General features: G+C 33.0%; 1 protein-coding gene across 1 annotated transcript in view; it reads right to left on the bottom strand.

Annotated features, from left to right (window-relative positions):
• Window positions 1-410: 410 nt before the first annotated feature.
• LOC129217467 (peptidyl-prolyl cis-trans isomerase FKBP8-like) overlaps window positions 411-16,207 on the bottom strand; it is a 66,746-nt gene continuing 50,949 nt past the window's right edge. Inside the window, exons 10-11 of the mRNA XM_054851770.1 lie at window positions 12,287-12,409; window positions 411-665 (exon numbers count right to left, since the gene is read on the bottom strand). Of these exons, the coding sequence (XP_054707745.1) occupies window positions 585-665; window positions 12,287-12,409 (204 nt within the window). The 3' untranslated portion in view covers window positions 411-584. The remainder of the gene's footprint in view (window positions 666-12,286; window positions 12,410-16,207) is intronic.

The following is a 16,207-nucleotide window of genomic DNA, read 5'->3' as shown; positions in this document are numbered from 1 at the left end:
ATTTCATTGCCATAACTAAAAAGAAAAAGAACAGTTATTGCACAATTTACTTAATTGCAGTATTTGAAGTTCCAGGTATTTTTCTAATAACTCTTATAAAAGGTCAATATGAATTGAAGGAGAATGAAGTTGTCAAAGGTGAATAAATGTCCAATACTTCGAAAGCAGACCTGAAAATTCATTTTATTTAGTTGCAGAGTGACTGGTAAACACTTTTAGCTTAGTGTTTGTCACAACATTTTAAGGTGTACATAACTAAAATCAAATTTACATCTTAGAAAAATTCACTAAAGTGCTGTTTTTAAATTTGCTAAGTCAAAAGACAAAATATGAAAAATGAATGTTTTTTTTTGTTTTGACACATAAAAATAATTTAAAAATTTTAAACAATGAATAATACATCAGAACAATACTAGAAAAAAAAATGACTTTATTAAATGTCGTTATAATTAGCTAAACTGTACAAATAATTTTCCTCATCTGAGTATAATATCAAAAATTACAACCAATATTTTGAAACAATCACAAATATGACTTCAATAGTTTCACTCATACACTGTACATATAAACGGTATATCATTTTTTCATGCATAATACTGTTTATATGCTACCATCGTTCCAGCAGCTACAGCAAGAAGTCCACCAGTGATAAACCAGTTCTTCATCTAATCAAAGATAGAAATTATAAATTTAAATGCCAAAAAATATAAAACAGTCAAGTATTTAATGATTCAGTGATGATATCCTGAATGAATCATTCTTCCTTTTGAATTCCAATGCTGTCTGAAATATTAAAATTCCAGAATTTGGACTTATTTGTGACTCAAGAGTCTAAAAAAGGAATTGTAGTTAGTTTAATGTTCTTATTTTGGCGAAAGGCAGAATGAAAGATTTTTACCGGTAACAATGAAATAAGGCTGAATTTTTTCTCTTGTTAGACTAAAAAACCTAAGAGATAAAATATTTTCAGAACTATGAGACTCCACCTCCTGCTCGTTAATGCTCACAGATTCCTTAAGATTGGTTTGCAAATATTTAAATTATCTGCTGGAAGAATCGGCTTATAATATAAGTTAAGATTAGAAAAAAAAGGGCAAATTATGCTCCCTTTCTGATAGTAGTAATAGCAGTAGAGAGTAGAATTTAATTAAAGAGCTCATTATAATTGGAACAATATGAAAACCTTGATGCCACCTGAAAAATACGCATAGCAAAACTAAAATCAAGTATTTAGCACTGAAAATGTTAAAATCAATGCAACATCAATAGGCGCAGATAAAGAAGTTAAAATTGTGAAATATTGTTTGAATGCAGGTTACAAATTGAATTTTTCTGAAGCTAAGGTCATTTGCAAACTTTCCACTGTCTGCGTGCTGGATTTTTTTGGAAACTTTTTATATACAGAAAACTCTCAGTATATACATTGCATAATGAGTCTTTTGCAATCCCTCACATTTCTTTGATTCTGCCAAACAAGTTCGATTTTGCATTTTCAAATACCTCAATAACCAATCGGTGCTCAGCAAATGCAGCAGCCGTCCCTAAAGTATTTAAACAGCACTCTTCAATGTTTTCTATCCTTCAGTTGGGCACTGATGAAGGAGGTGACTGCTCTCAAAACCAGTCTGCCTATTATTTTTATTTGCATCTATTGATGTTACATTAACATAATAATTTTTTTTTGTAAGAGCTTTGAAGAGCACCCCTCAGTTGGAGTCTAAACTAACTTGTACCCAATTTCCCAGATATTGGTGCTAAGAGGCTCCGAAGCATAGCAAATTGACTTGTTTTGTATGTTAGAATTTGGTAATTTTCAAAATTGTGGTCTTCCAGTAATATTTTGCTTTTTAGCTCCATGCTTGAAGGATAAGAGTGGTCAGAGAGCAAAAAGGAGGAAATCTAAAATTTTTTTGTAAAATCAAGCAGAAAAGGGATGATATCCGGAAACTGCATCAAAAAAGCCCCTGGAAGCCATGATATTCAAAAATGAAACAAAGAATGGCTAATTTAGCAGTTTCAAAGATAATTCGAATTTTTTCTGTATTAATATGTTTTTAATAATTGGGTAGCAATTAATACATGACACATTTTATTTTTAAAGCATAGTATTTGTAAAACAAAATTAGGAAAATGGGGATAACTGTTGTGCGTGTGTTAGAAAACTAGTTGTACATTAAAGCATTCTGTGATAAATTTTTTAGCATACATTTTTGGAGCAGGAGGCAAATTGAAGGAAAAGAAACTAAATCTCTTTTCGTCAAGATATTTAACTATGGCTTTGCTATTATTGCTTTTCTTTTGCTACTAATATCTTATTTTATACAAATTTGGGACATTGCACCATTTCTTGCAAAATTTGTTTAGTTTTACATAAATTTACATTTTGAAAGAGAGGCAGCAATTTCGGACCCGAGTCCTCAACTAAAGGGTTGATCTAGCCAGAGTTTAATCATGGTTAAATCACTTAATATTGTCAATTTTTCTTATTTTTTTAGAGAAAAGTATTTTTTTTAATAAAAAAACATTTGAATTTATGGTGTTGAAAATGAGAACGTAAATTTTAGAATTAAGTACATTTGTAAAGTAAAAATTTAACTTAGGTCTCCTTACATAATAGAACATATTTTTTATAGCACAAACTGAAAATAAATATATAAATGATTAATTATCTTTTTTCTTCACAATGGAACTCAAAATTTGGTTTAAAAAACTTCATAATACTATTTCAGGATCAAAAGCACAACTTGCAGTTGCCTTATTTAATCATGAAATCCCAAGAATTTTAACAGGCTGCAAAGGCTCAACCATTTGAGGTTCACCATAAATATTTTGTACGCTTACTTAAATATATATATAAAAAAAAGTAACTGCGCTAAGTTTCATTAAAATTCAAGGCTGCCGGAGTCGAACCAATTTTTTTCTACTGACTTTTGCATTTTTTCTAAAATAATTTGAAGCAATAAAACTAATACATGAAATACACCGCCAGCTCAGTCATTTCCAGCCGAGGACTGCAGTTTCGTGCTTATTAGCACTCATCAGCCTGGCATAGGAAAGTGACTGAGCTGGAGATGGAAAAACCTCTTAAGGAAGCCGAGAGTGCCAAACAAACTAGTTGCTAATATAGAATTAGCTCAGACCAGACGAGTGACCGAAACAATGGTTCGGTTCGACTCGAACATTGAAGGCAAGGCATGGTATGGTATATTCAGTAAGTTACCGCCCATTAGCCAGGGATTTCATGTATTTCTGCCTTAGCCCTGGCTAATGGGCGGTAACTTACTGAATATACCATACCATGCCTTGCCTTCAATGTTCGAGTCGAACCGAACCATTGTTTCGGTCACTCGTCTGGTCTGAGCTAATTCTATATTAGCAACTACTTTGTTCGGCACTCTTGGCTTTCTTAAGAGGTTTTTCCATCTCCAGCTCAGTCACTTTCCTATGCTGGGCTGAAGAGTGCTAATAAGCACGAAACTGCAGTCCCCGGCTGGAAATGACTGAGCTGGAGGTGTATTTCATGTATTTCTGTCTTAACCCTGGCCATAGGGCGATAACTTAGAATATACAATAAAACTAATGTTGAAATAATGAATAAAATAAGCAAATTTTAGGTAGCATATGGTAAAATACACCCAATCATAAAAATAATTGAAATATTTGGAGGAAGTAAAATGATTGAAATCTCAAGCAAGGCATGTAATTTTCAGTGAAGCATGTGTTTCACGACAAACTCATTTGGAAAATGAATACAAAAATTGTGAATGGTTGCTCACAAACACTGTTGAAATTGCAACCAATAAATAGCAATGTGTGTTTTTAACCACAACTGTTTTGCTTTTCTGATATTTGTGCAAGAGATACAAATCAAAACCAGGAAATTTTCAAGAATGGGACTGAACAGTACACAGCATTTGATTAAATCGAGCCGAGCAAGAAGCTGCCAAAAAAAGCAGAATTTGACATAGACATGAGCACAAAGATGCATTGACATCCAAACTAAAAATCATTCATTTTATGAAGCTGGCAATGAGGATTCAGTGCAAGTAAAACATATATGAGTCATTCACATCAAGTGGTCTCTGCTCAACCTCCCGGATTTGGCTGAAATTTTTTACAGGTGTCAAGAGCGCCCATATGCAAAATTATAAGGGGGGGGGGGGGGCTCAGACATTTTCCCCATGGTTTAGCAGGATATTTTCCACATGGAAACTGATTTCAGTGCAGATTAGAGTTATTTCAATTTGACATTTTTAATAACTTATTCATTAATAGCTGGAGAAAAAATGTTTTTACATTTTACAAAGAAAAAAGCACTAAAAGCAAGGAAGTTCTAAATTCTAAGGGGGGGGGGAGGGCTTGAGCCCTCCCTCTTGCCTCCTCATATGGGCGCCCTTGAGAGGTATAGAGATGCCTTTGAAACTAAGCTATGCAAGTTTTCAGCTCCCGAGATCGAAATCCTGAGGATCTAAGATCTCCCAAAGTAACAAATTGTGATCTTTAGGCTATGATTGCAGAAAATTTTATCACACTGGAAGCCTGAAATTTTGGGAGCTCAAAGCATGTTAGGCCGTTAATAAAGTCAAGTATTTTTGTTAACTTGAGCTCGTTGAATTTCGTGTAGCATGCATGAAAATTCATGAAAAAGTGCGATGGAGAAAATTTGTCCTGGATTTTAGGTTGGCATAAAATCTAAACAAAAAAAAATTCAAAAGATCCTACTTCTGATTCTACTATAAATATACTTATTTTTAACGGGTTACAGATACAAAGCTTAAACATCTATTTTCTAATTGAGGTTGCCATTGAAAATGGCTATCAAAACCATTCAAGTGAAAAATAGCCTATTTTCAAAGCGCTGTACTTCAAGTTCGTCACCTCTCATTTTCTTTTGTTAAGACCATTAGAAAGAACATGTTTTTCTCTATCAAAATAAGTTTTTTCTTTAATGGTGTTTTTCCACAAAAGGATCAAAAAATGAGCTTGAAATTATTTCTGTCAAAACAAATTGCTATGGAAGCTCAGGTTTCGGAAAATTTTATGACACTGGAAGCCTGAAATTTTAGGAGCTTAAAGTACTTTTGATTGTCAATACGATATAGTATTTTTGTGAGTTTGAGTTCATTAACTTTTGTGTAGCACACAAGCAAAGTCTTGACAAAATGCAGTGGAGAATTTTTTTCCTGGATATTAGAATGTCAGAAATTCTGCAAGAAAATGATTAAAAAACTCATACTTAGTAATCATGTTGTCAATATACATGTTTTTAATGGGTTAAACTTACAAAGCAATATTGATTCTGTAAAATATAGTCATCCAAAGTGGCTATCAAAATCGCTCAAGTGAAAAATAGCTAATTTTCAATGCAATGTAGCTCAAGTCTGTTACCTTGCATCTTCATTTTGTTGATTCCAAAAAAAGAAAAAAAAAAAAAACCATATTTTTTCATATAAAAATAGCTTTTCTTTCAGATAAACATGAAAAAATGAGCTTGAAATATTTTTTGTCGTTTACGATCTTGTTTAACAATGAATAAAGAATGGTGATTGCCATGGAAACCGTTTATAGTGATTTTGCAACTGTTATTATTCGGAAATAGTTTATTTTTCTTTTAAAAAGTTTGGCTGCAAATTAAATAAGATAGAAACAGAAAAAACACACAGAAAATCACTTGAAAATAACAAAACAAAAACAAAAAACTGTTCTTTCTAGTGGCACTAACAAAATCAAGATGCAAGTTAACAAACTTGAGATACAGCACATTGGAAAATAGGCTAGTTTTCACTAGAGCGATTTTGGTAGCCACTTTGGATGACAATATATTTTGAAAAATCAATTTACACTCTGCAACTTTTACCCCTTAAAAACATGTATATTGACAATAGAATGATAAAGTACGAGCTTTATGACATTTTAAAATCCAGGAAAAATATCTCTACTGCATTTTGTCAAGACTTTGCTTGCGTACTACACAAAAGTTAATGAACTCAAACTCACAAAAATACAAAAATGTATTAAGAACTAAAAGTACTTGAAGCTCCAAAAATTTCAGGTTTCCAGTGTGATTAAATTTTCTACAACCTGAGCTTAAACTTAGTAATTTGTTACAACCGACAGAATCCCAAGTTCATTTTTTTTATCCTTAAATGAAAGAACACCATCGGGTAGTTCTCAAAAGGTGGGAGCAAAAAAGTTAATTCTGAGCAATTTTTAAAATTTTCAAATTTGACGTCAATTTGTTTTTATTGCATAGTAGAAATTAGAACATCATACATAAAAATAAAAAGACAGCAGTAGCCCGGTCAATTTAGACATAAAAACAGTGATCAAATAACAAAAATTCCGGGAAAGCTAAATTTTTGTATAGACCTTGGGTTTAGCATTACAAATAAAGTGCCAAAAGTCCCCGTCGATCCCATGTGCGCTAAAAAAGTTATTTGGAGTCAAAGGTCAAAATTTTAGGTTTTTTTATTTTTCTCAAAAATGGTAAGTTTTATCGAAAAGTACATCAGACCAAAGTTGTAGATCTTGAAATTCTCTATAAAAATTGTCCTCATGATTTTTCTCCAAGACCAAACCATTTCCCAGATATTGCGTACGGTAAAAAGGCAGCCAGTCATTTACAGAATCCCCTCTACTCGCATGGCCTTGAATAACATCTGGCTATTTTAGTTCGTGTGGCGTCGTTCACATACCCAGGGATGCCCAATCCACTAAGGGCATGGGAGCACCCCTCAATTTTGCGGAGCCCCCCTTCAAAAGCAACAGCCCCCCCTCCAAAAACTGAGAAAAATACCCCTCAAAACAGCCCCCCTTTAAATGTTTTTTGAGCTCTCAAACGGTAACCACATTTCATACAATAAAACATAGTTTGGCTGGTGAGTTGCATTATTATCTAGATTCCTGACAATGTTTGGCCTTAGTGATACATAGTGGGTAAGATTTCTGGATTGTAATATGACTCTAAGTAATCTATCTCTCTTGGTTAGACAACAAACCGTGGTTGACGCTTCTTCATCTAATTTTGCGCATCATCTCACTGCTTTAGTATAATGTGAGGTATTGGAAATCATATAATTCAGTAGTTATGCCCTCAAGCACCATTTCTTTTAAAGTTTTATATGATATTCCTTTTTTAAGATGATCCGAGTTTTCTCACTTCTGCTTATCAAAGAACTCAAGTTGAAATCAGGGATTGTAAATTTTCGCTGTACAATCGAATTCTTCAAACTTGCCACCGTACTATGTTTCGATCATCAGCTCTCGTTCTGCAAATTGGTTACTTTAAGAATCTAAAAAATATAACACTAGGCATTGTGGATGACCATCATCAGAGAACTTGTTTTGAGACGGATTACGACGACCAGTTCGAAGATGGACAATGAACATTTATAATTCCAGATTTCAATTTTGAAGCTGAGGGCCTACTATGGAGCTCATCGATAAGCAGAACCGGTAAAACTCGGCAGCTCCCTCAGTCAAAAAGGGGATTTCCGATAAAACTTTGAAAGAAATTGCTTGATGGTGTACCTACTGAGTAGTATGGTTTTCAAAACCTCAAATGTCATACTAAAGCAGTGAGACAATAGGAAAAATAAGAGAAAGAAGTGTCAGGTACAGTTTGTTGTCTAAACCAAAGGGATGGATTTATTAGAGTCCAATTAGAATCTAGAAATATTAAGCCACAATACCATCAAGCCACAATTTCAATCAAGAATGAAAATTATGAGAAGTATTATAGTTCAACTCGCACGCCAAACTTTTGTTTTATGTGATTACAGTTAGAGGGCTCAAAACCCATTAAAATTTCCTAACATCTTTTGTTTCAAAGGGTGATTTATGTGGGCTGTTTGCAAGCTATTTTTTTTTTAAATTTTATAGCTAACCTTTGTTCTCTATATTAGGTAAATTTGACATTTTGAGCCAAAGTTATGGGTTAAGAGGAGAATTAACATTTTTTTTTAACTAGATAAGAAATGCTTTTACTACTTATTTTTTCCTTATCTATGTAAGAATTAATTAATATGAAAGCAAACTTTTACAAATCATAACTTCTAATATTTTTTCTCTTAGTACGGAGCAACACAATGTTATTCAATTCTGACACTATATTGGTCAAATTCAAGATTCAACATATGTGTGGAACTTTAAAATACAGTTTATTATTAAAATGATCTTATGCAATGTGTAATCCACACAAAAAGTCTGCTCTTAAGACTGATAAAGTCAAATTTATCCAATTTTGATATTTGATGAAATTATTGTAACTTTTTCCAGTTTTTAAGTATTTATGGTCAACTTCAAGGCGCGAGCGACACCTCAAGATATTTTTGCGGTCAAAATCCTTTTGCATAACCAAATATCTCTACAAAAGGCAACTTTTCCGGGCTATTACTTAGCATTTTTCAGATTTTGATTTTCTTCAATCCACCCTAATGAACATATCCAGTACTTCAAAAGTAAGTCCACCTCGTACTAGAGGGGGATTAAGTGAATCTGAATCCAGCTTCTGTTGTAAAAAACACTGCTTATTTTGTGGCGAGAAAGCGGATGTAGAGGCTGAGAAGAACAAAACGCAGAATTATCGCAGAAAAATTCATAAATTTTCAACACTTGCGTTCAAAGAATCCCTTTTACAATTAGCTAAAGATCGTTCTGAGGTGTGTCAAAAGTTGCCCTTGCACGTTTTAATTTTGAGTATGATTTAGTCAATGCTTTATGCATTTTTCTGCGATAATTCTGCGCTTTCTTCTACTCAGCCTCCTTATCCACTTCACAGCCACAAAATAAGCAGTGTTTTTGAAAACAAAAGCTGGATTCAAATTCACTTAATCGCGCTACAGTACGAGGAGGACTTACTTTTAAAGTACTGGCAAGTTCATCCTCACATTGCTGCAGAGATTGAACTTTTCCGGGTGTATGATTTTCTGAAATCCGCGCGACTTGTAACGAACTTTTGACTTCTTAAATAATCAGCATTCTTATAACTTCTCCCGACACTTGCATCAAATAAAGTTCGCATTCCACGACTGCCCAGCACAACAGTTTCACCTTCAGTCCAAAGTTTATTGCAAATAAAGCAAAATTGTGACATTTTTCTTAAATATGGATCAGCACAAACAACAGTAGATGCTTGTAATAAATACGTTTATTCACTCGAACTGCACGTTTAACTAAAAAAGAAGCAGGTACGTCAGGGGTGCCCACCTAGGAGGGGTCATGGCCCAGATTGCAACATCGAAATTTTTAGGGAGATTGTTTTGAGGGGTATTTTTTCATTTGGGGGGAGGCTTGCTTTTGGGGGGGATCTCTGCGATGATGAGGGGCGTGCACCTTTGCCCTTAGTGGGTTGGGCACCCCTGGGTATGTGAACGAATTCACACGGACTAGAATAGCCAGATGTTATTCAAGGACATGCGAGTAGAGGGGATTCTGTAAATGACTGGCTGTCTTTTGAGGGTAGGCAATATCTGGGAAATGGTTTGGTCTTGGAGAAAAAATCGTGAGGACCATTTTTACAGAGAATTTTGAGATCTACAACTTTGGTCTGAGGTACTTTTCGATAAAACTTACCGTTTTTGAGAAAAATCCAAAAAACCTAAAATTCTGACCTTTGACCCCAAATAACCTTTTTAGTTCACATGGGATCGACGGGGACTTTCGGCACTTTATTTGTAATGCTAAACCCAAGGTCCCAACAGAAATTTAGTTTTCCAGGAATTTTTGTTATTTCCATTGTCTAAAATGACCGGACTACAGGTACTTATAAAACTTATTAAATAGCTAATTTAATGATCGGTCTGTAGGTAACAGATTTTGGGTATTATCATAATGTAAGTTTCACAATTTTCAAACTTTTCCAATGAAAATTTTATCCATTTTTAAATTCTGCAATTAAAAATAAGGAGGATTAATGTAGTACTTGAATGACTTTATATACTGGTCTTTAGATAATAAAATTTTGCTATGTTTTTTAAAAAAACCAACAAACCATCCATTTTGCCAGTGCAGGTAAAAAAGTCTCCAAAACTGACGCGATTGGCGAAAACAGGAATTACCCGCTAGTAACCCTTTGCTTATCATACGCTGTGAGTTGTCGCCAATCGAGGTTTGCTTGGCCATTTTTGTGCAAAGAGAGAAATATCTAGACATCAGAACATTGAAGAATTATTTATTTAATAATTGCTGTTTAGATATCGATTTGTTGTCGTAATTTGAAAACATTTTATCCAAAATATCAGCAAAATAACAGATAATCATGCTGAAAATGTTGCAGAGTTATGAGCTGCCGCAGTTTTGTTTACTTAAATGTGTTCGTTATGATCGGAAACTTGTGTTTCTACTGTTATTTATGTAATGTTCAATGCATTACACATTAATTATGCAAAATACCAATGGGTTAACGAAATTAACACTATAATAACCTTTTTTATTAAGGTTATAAGACAGTAGATCATTTATTATAATGAATAAATGGACAGAATTATTTGCGTCTAGATCATAACGCAATTTGGACATCTCACATGCATGTTTATGAAAAATGATTTTGCTTCAAAGATACTGCACAAGCATATTGAAAACACTTCAAAAAAATAAATAAATAAATAAAAATTGATTCTGAGGATCGAAAAATACCTTTCAAAGATATAAACCACTTTTTAGTTCTCAAATAATAGCATTGTCCAAATCGTAACTTTTGGACATGCATAAATTTCCCACTTACTTTTTTTCTAAAATCATTGACAAAATAAATAATCTGTCTTTACTTTTGTAATTTGTGGAAAATATTATCAAAAAATTATTCAGTTTGAGATTCATACCCTTAATTTTTTTTGAAACACTATGGAAATAATTCAAAAAAAATTTTCTTTGATGATACATTAGCTCAGTTGAATGTCCAAAATTGTGCCTCTTAGCAAAGAAAACATTTTTTAAGGGTATCACTAGAGCATTTTTTCCATAATTTATGTCAATTCTTGTTTCTATAGAGTATTATAATTTTACTCAAAAATATTTGAGTGAATTAAAATAAAAATTACTTGGTGTTAAAGCTTCCAAGTTTAGTTCTGTGTTTGCTCCCACCTTTCGAGAACTGTCATATCAAAGAAAAACTTATTTTGGTAGGAAAAAATCTGATCTGAAAAGATCTGAAACGAATAGAAGATGAGAGGGAACAAACTTGAGATACAGCGCTTTGACATTCTATCTATTTTTCAATTGAACGGTTTTGATAGCCACTTTGAGAGACTATATTTCTTTGAAAATATATTTTTAAGCTCTGCAACTGTTATCCATTAAAAACAAGTATTTTTACAACAGAGTCACAAAGCACAAGCCTTTGAATAATATTTCTTAAGATTTTACGACATTCTAAAAAATACAGGAAAAAATTTCCCCGCAGCGCTTTTTCACAAGTTTACACGCATGCTACACAAAAACTAACTAGCTCAAATTCACAAAAATACTTGAGTGAATTAATGGCCAAACATACTTTAAGCTCCCAAAATTTCAGGCTTCCGGTGTGATAAAATTTTCTGCAATATTTTGTCACAAAAAGCTGATCTGCCATTTTGGATCATATTTTTGGGAGAGCCTAGATCCTCAGGATTTTGATCTTGAAAGCTGAAAATTTGCATTGGTTAGTTTCAAAGATATCTCTACACCTCTATAAAATTTCATCTAAATCGGAGAGGGTCGAGCTGGGACAATTGAAAAATTAGGTCAGTTGACATGGAATTTCTCATATATTCGTTCTGTGGAGTAAAAATATTTGAAACATTTAAAAATGCATTTTTCTTACACTTAGCTTAATCGAGTTGGTATCAACTGTATCGCAAAAGCTATTGCACTGGCCCTTTTGAAGTTGCACATTTTTCTTTACATTAATGGTGATATAATTATGCAAAGTTTATTAATTATAATCATTATTTTCTTTATTTTAACGCATTTTAAAAGAGGAATGATTTTTAATCTTTTTGGTGAAGAATCAATAATAAAACATTTTCAGAAACTCATTAGTAAAATCACTTTGATTTTTTCATTTCAGATGATCCAGTGATGAGTTATGAAGGCATTATTGAGGCATAAAAGCAGAAAGTTGCTGTCAATGGCTCAGTTCTTTTTGAAATTCAGTGAAAACTTAACAAAATATTCTTCACATGTTACTTCATTGAGTAGTAATTGTAGACATATATAAATAAATATGTATTAACTGTATCATCAAAAATATGCTTTTTATATGTCAAGAGAATTGACCTTACTCCGCCCTTCAATGCTTAGCACTTACTTGTGAAAGAGGGTTCATCTTTTTTGGTTCACTTCTTGGAAACATTCTTTGGTACATGGCTTTTTGTTTCATCTCTTCTTTTTTGTGTTGATTTTTTAACTTTGTCAATTCAACTTGAATTATCTAAATGTAAAAAATAAAAATAAATGATAGTGTTTAGAAATGAAAATAAATCAAACTTTTTTTTAACACTTATTTTACTAAATATACAATAGTTAATTGTACTAAAATAGGAAACTTAAGACAAATGTATCCCTTTTTTTTTTTTTTTTTTTGTAGCATTGTCAATTTCCTCTCCCTTTATTTTTCATTCAACGTTTTAACAATCACAGGGATCAAAGTGACCAACTGACAAAATATAAGCCATTTTTTGAAAAAAATATAGAACACATTTTGAAAAAAATATAGGATTTATAGAACACCAAAAAAAAAAAAGATTAAATTTTGCACCCTCTAATATTTTTTTCTTTTATGTCAAAGCAACTAAAAATATTCATTTGATTTTAACAACGACAACCCGTGCCGACTTGCGTCTGAAATTGTGAACCAGCACTTACGTACTAGGCTGAATCAAGAAAATTTTTTTGGGAAATTAAAATATCATGTTGATAACACGTTGCCTCTATAGCCCCGTAAGTACCACAAAAACATTTATCAAAATCAAAAAATATTAAGGTAAACAACAGGAGGCCTTTTTTCAAAAAATGATTTTTTCTATTCATTTTTTTTTTAAAAATATATACAAAAATTTATAAAAATCAATTTCAAAAATTATTAGCAAACACATTTTCAAATCAACATTTGCAAGTGAGTAATAAAAAAATAATGTATTTAAAATGAAAAATTAACTGAAACATGAGAAAACCCATATTTTGAGTACTATGTGGGAGATTGAAATACTGCATGATAGCAAAATCTCCTACTTAATGCTAATAATCTACTTTATAGTTTATATTTTTCAGCTTTATAATTTCTCAATATTTACCTTATGATTTTTAAAAAATATATATAAAAATAGTTTTCTAAAGAAAATTATAAATTTTAGGCCAAGTGCAGGATACTTTAATGTTTTTTAACTTGAATAAATGTTTTTGTGGTACATTTGGGGCTATCAGGGCAACGTTTTATCAACATGAAATTTCAAATCTTCTATTGGATCTAACTCAACTATATTTTAAACAGTTTTCCCTTTAAGAACTTCTTTTTTGATGAAGCATGGCATAATTTTCGATGAAAGGTCACATAACTTGTATGCATAAGGTGTAGAATTCCTCTGGAGTACCAAAAATATAAGATTTTTTTCGGAAATATAGGATTTATAGGACATATAGGATGGTTTTTGAACTTTTTTGAAAAATATAGGATTTATAGGAAATATAGGACGACTTTGGTCCCTGCAATCACGAAATTTGTGTTCAAATGAGTTTTCATGCAAGAAAAGAAAAGTTATGTTCATCCAATTCATCCAAATCAAATCTCCTAAATATATTAGCTTTTCTTATTTCATTTCATATTTTTCAATTTTAAAATTAATTTATTTTTCTTTCTTTCTTTCTTTTTTTTTTTTTTTTTAATAGGTGCATCAAAACACCCAACATCTGAGTTGAAGATGGGCTTATTTAGAATCACTGCATATTGTCTTTGAAATGCTTTTTAAAGACATACATTGTAAAACTGTATCCTGATTTCAGAACATAAGTATAAATAGTTTCCCATACACAGCTTAGAAAACATAAAATCATTCTTTCCCAAGTCTGATATTTCTTCCATGCCCTTTGAATGTTTAGATACACTATTCTGACGTGTAAAGGTTACTGGTATTGAAGTCGTTCATGAAAGTCAGTTGTATGTACTGCACTCTTATGGCATGTGATCACTGGTTGTATGGTTTCTTGAAAGGACAGATATTTTGTGGCATTTTTGCAACTGAAATAAAAATTATCCCTAGCACTACCAGCCACTACTACTGATTCTGAAATGCTGTGAAAATCCTTGACATGGGTGCAAGTATGGTGATGTGTTCAAGACGGAAAATATTTTCAGCCCCCCCCCTCCCCCGCCCGCATGCGGGCTTAAGGAAAAATTTGTGTATAAATGTTGTAGATTTTAATAATGCCAGTTTTGGAATTTGTGTTTGATTTAAAATTTAATCCTTTAAATTGCAATATTTAAGCGTTTTGGCATCATAATTCCAAAAAACCTAATTTCCGGCAATAAGGGGGGGGGGGGTCTGGGGGCTCTCCTCCAGACATTTTTCCAAATTTGAGTCCAAAACATGCTATGGTAGGCCATTTTGATAAAGTTCCGGGAAAGGAGGGGTTCAGGGACTCTTATATCAATTATTTCAAACTGATAGTCCGAAAATCACAATATTGGGCAACCTTCAAAAAATATTAGGGAAAGAGGGGGGGGGGGAGGCGCTCTGGGCTCTCCCCGAAATTGTAGCTTTAAAAACGAAATTGTACTTCCTCTTTCATAACGTTTGTACTCCCTTTGTTCAAAAAACGCAATTTTAGACGATGTTGGATAATGTTAGGGGTAAAAGCATTCGCAGCTCCCCACCATTAGTTTTTTATCGATCGTAAACATTTTTATTGTAGCAATAAAATCGCTTAGGACATAAGATTTTCACTTTTGCAACATAAATCAGTTCTGATCGGAAAGTCTACCCAAGGTAGCGCCAACAAAGCACAAAAGAAGGAATGGTGTGGGAAGGGTATGGGCGACTAATGATAATGAACTGGCACCATTCCCCCCACAGTCTTCATTTGAAAAAGAATTCTTTTATAAGATAGCAGATGGTGAAAATAGCAATAAAAAAAAGCTTCAGTGAAGTAGATATATTTTTTGAACAAGGTACCCTTTCCAATATTCATTAATTAAAAAAAAAGTAATACGGGAACTGAATCCTAACCCCAGGCAGGTTCCCCGAATCGCATCCCTCTTAAGGCACTCAAATATAGCCTAAAGTGGCGCTTTAAATATTTCAGCATCAAAATATTTTCGCTCTGAGTTCACTACAAATGTCCTAAATTTCAATTTTTAAGGCTTCAGTTCCTTTTTTTTTTTTGTAGGAATAGTACTCCCTTTACCTATAAACATGACTTATGACCGCCTAAAAAGTTTTAATACTTTGATTTCGGAAACTTTTTGAAAGATTCTTCCAACACCCTTCCCCTTAAGTCATCCAAACATAGCCCAAAACAAAACTCTAAAAATTTCAGAAATGGAAATATTTCGGGCTGGGGTGCGGAATAACACCCCCCCCCCCCTTCCATTGTGTTTACTAAACGCAGTGTAAGTTTTTGTTTAAGATTTATTTTTCTATTGAGAAAGCAACTCCCCTCCACACATCGCCATAGACAACCCACAGTTTTAAGATCTCAATTTCGAAAATGTTTCGAGAAAGGCCCCTGAATTCCCGAACTCTTAACTCACTCAAAAATAGCCAAAATAACATTTCAATACTTCAGCACGGAGAAATTTTCGGGTAAAGAGACCCCCCCCCCCCCGAACTCCTTCCTCTAAGTTCACAAAATTTGACTTCAATTTGCGGTTTCCACTTTTCATCACCGAAGATTTAAGAATTTAAATTATAAATTTATTGAGATAAAGGCTTCCGATTCCCTCTTCTTCAGTCTTCTTAAGATTACCTAAAGCTGAGTTTCGAATACTTCAGCTTTGAATATTTTTTGGGGAAGAGGAACCCCGAACCCAAAGACGGTCTAAAGTTGCGCTTTTAAGACTCCAGTTTCGGAATTTCGCCCAAAGAGAGCCCCCTCCCTCCCTCTTGACATTGCCAAAGACAGCCTAAAAGTTCTAAGACTTCAATTACAAATACTTTTCGGGAGAGGGTCCCAAATGCCCTTTCACTTAAGTCATTTAAGTATAGCCTCAAATAGTTTTAATACATCAGCTACA

The sequence above is a fragment of the Uloborus diversus genome, chromosome 2 (assembly GCF_026930045.1).
Source record: "Uloborus diversus isolate 005 chromosome 2, Udiv.v.3.1, whole genome shotgun sequence".
Lineage (NCBI taxonomy): Eukaryota > Metazoa > Arthropoda > Arachnida > Araneae > Uloboridae > Uloborus > Uloborus diversus.
Note: the sequence above shows the minus strand (reverse complement) of the source record. Positions and strands in the feature narration are given on the sequence as shown.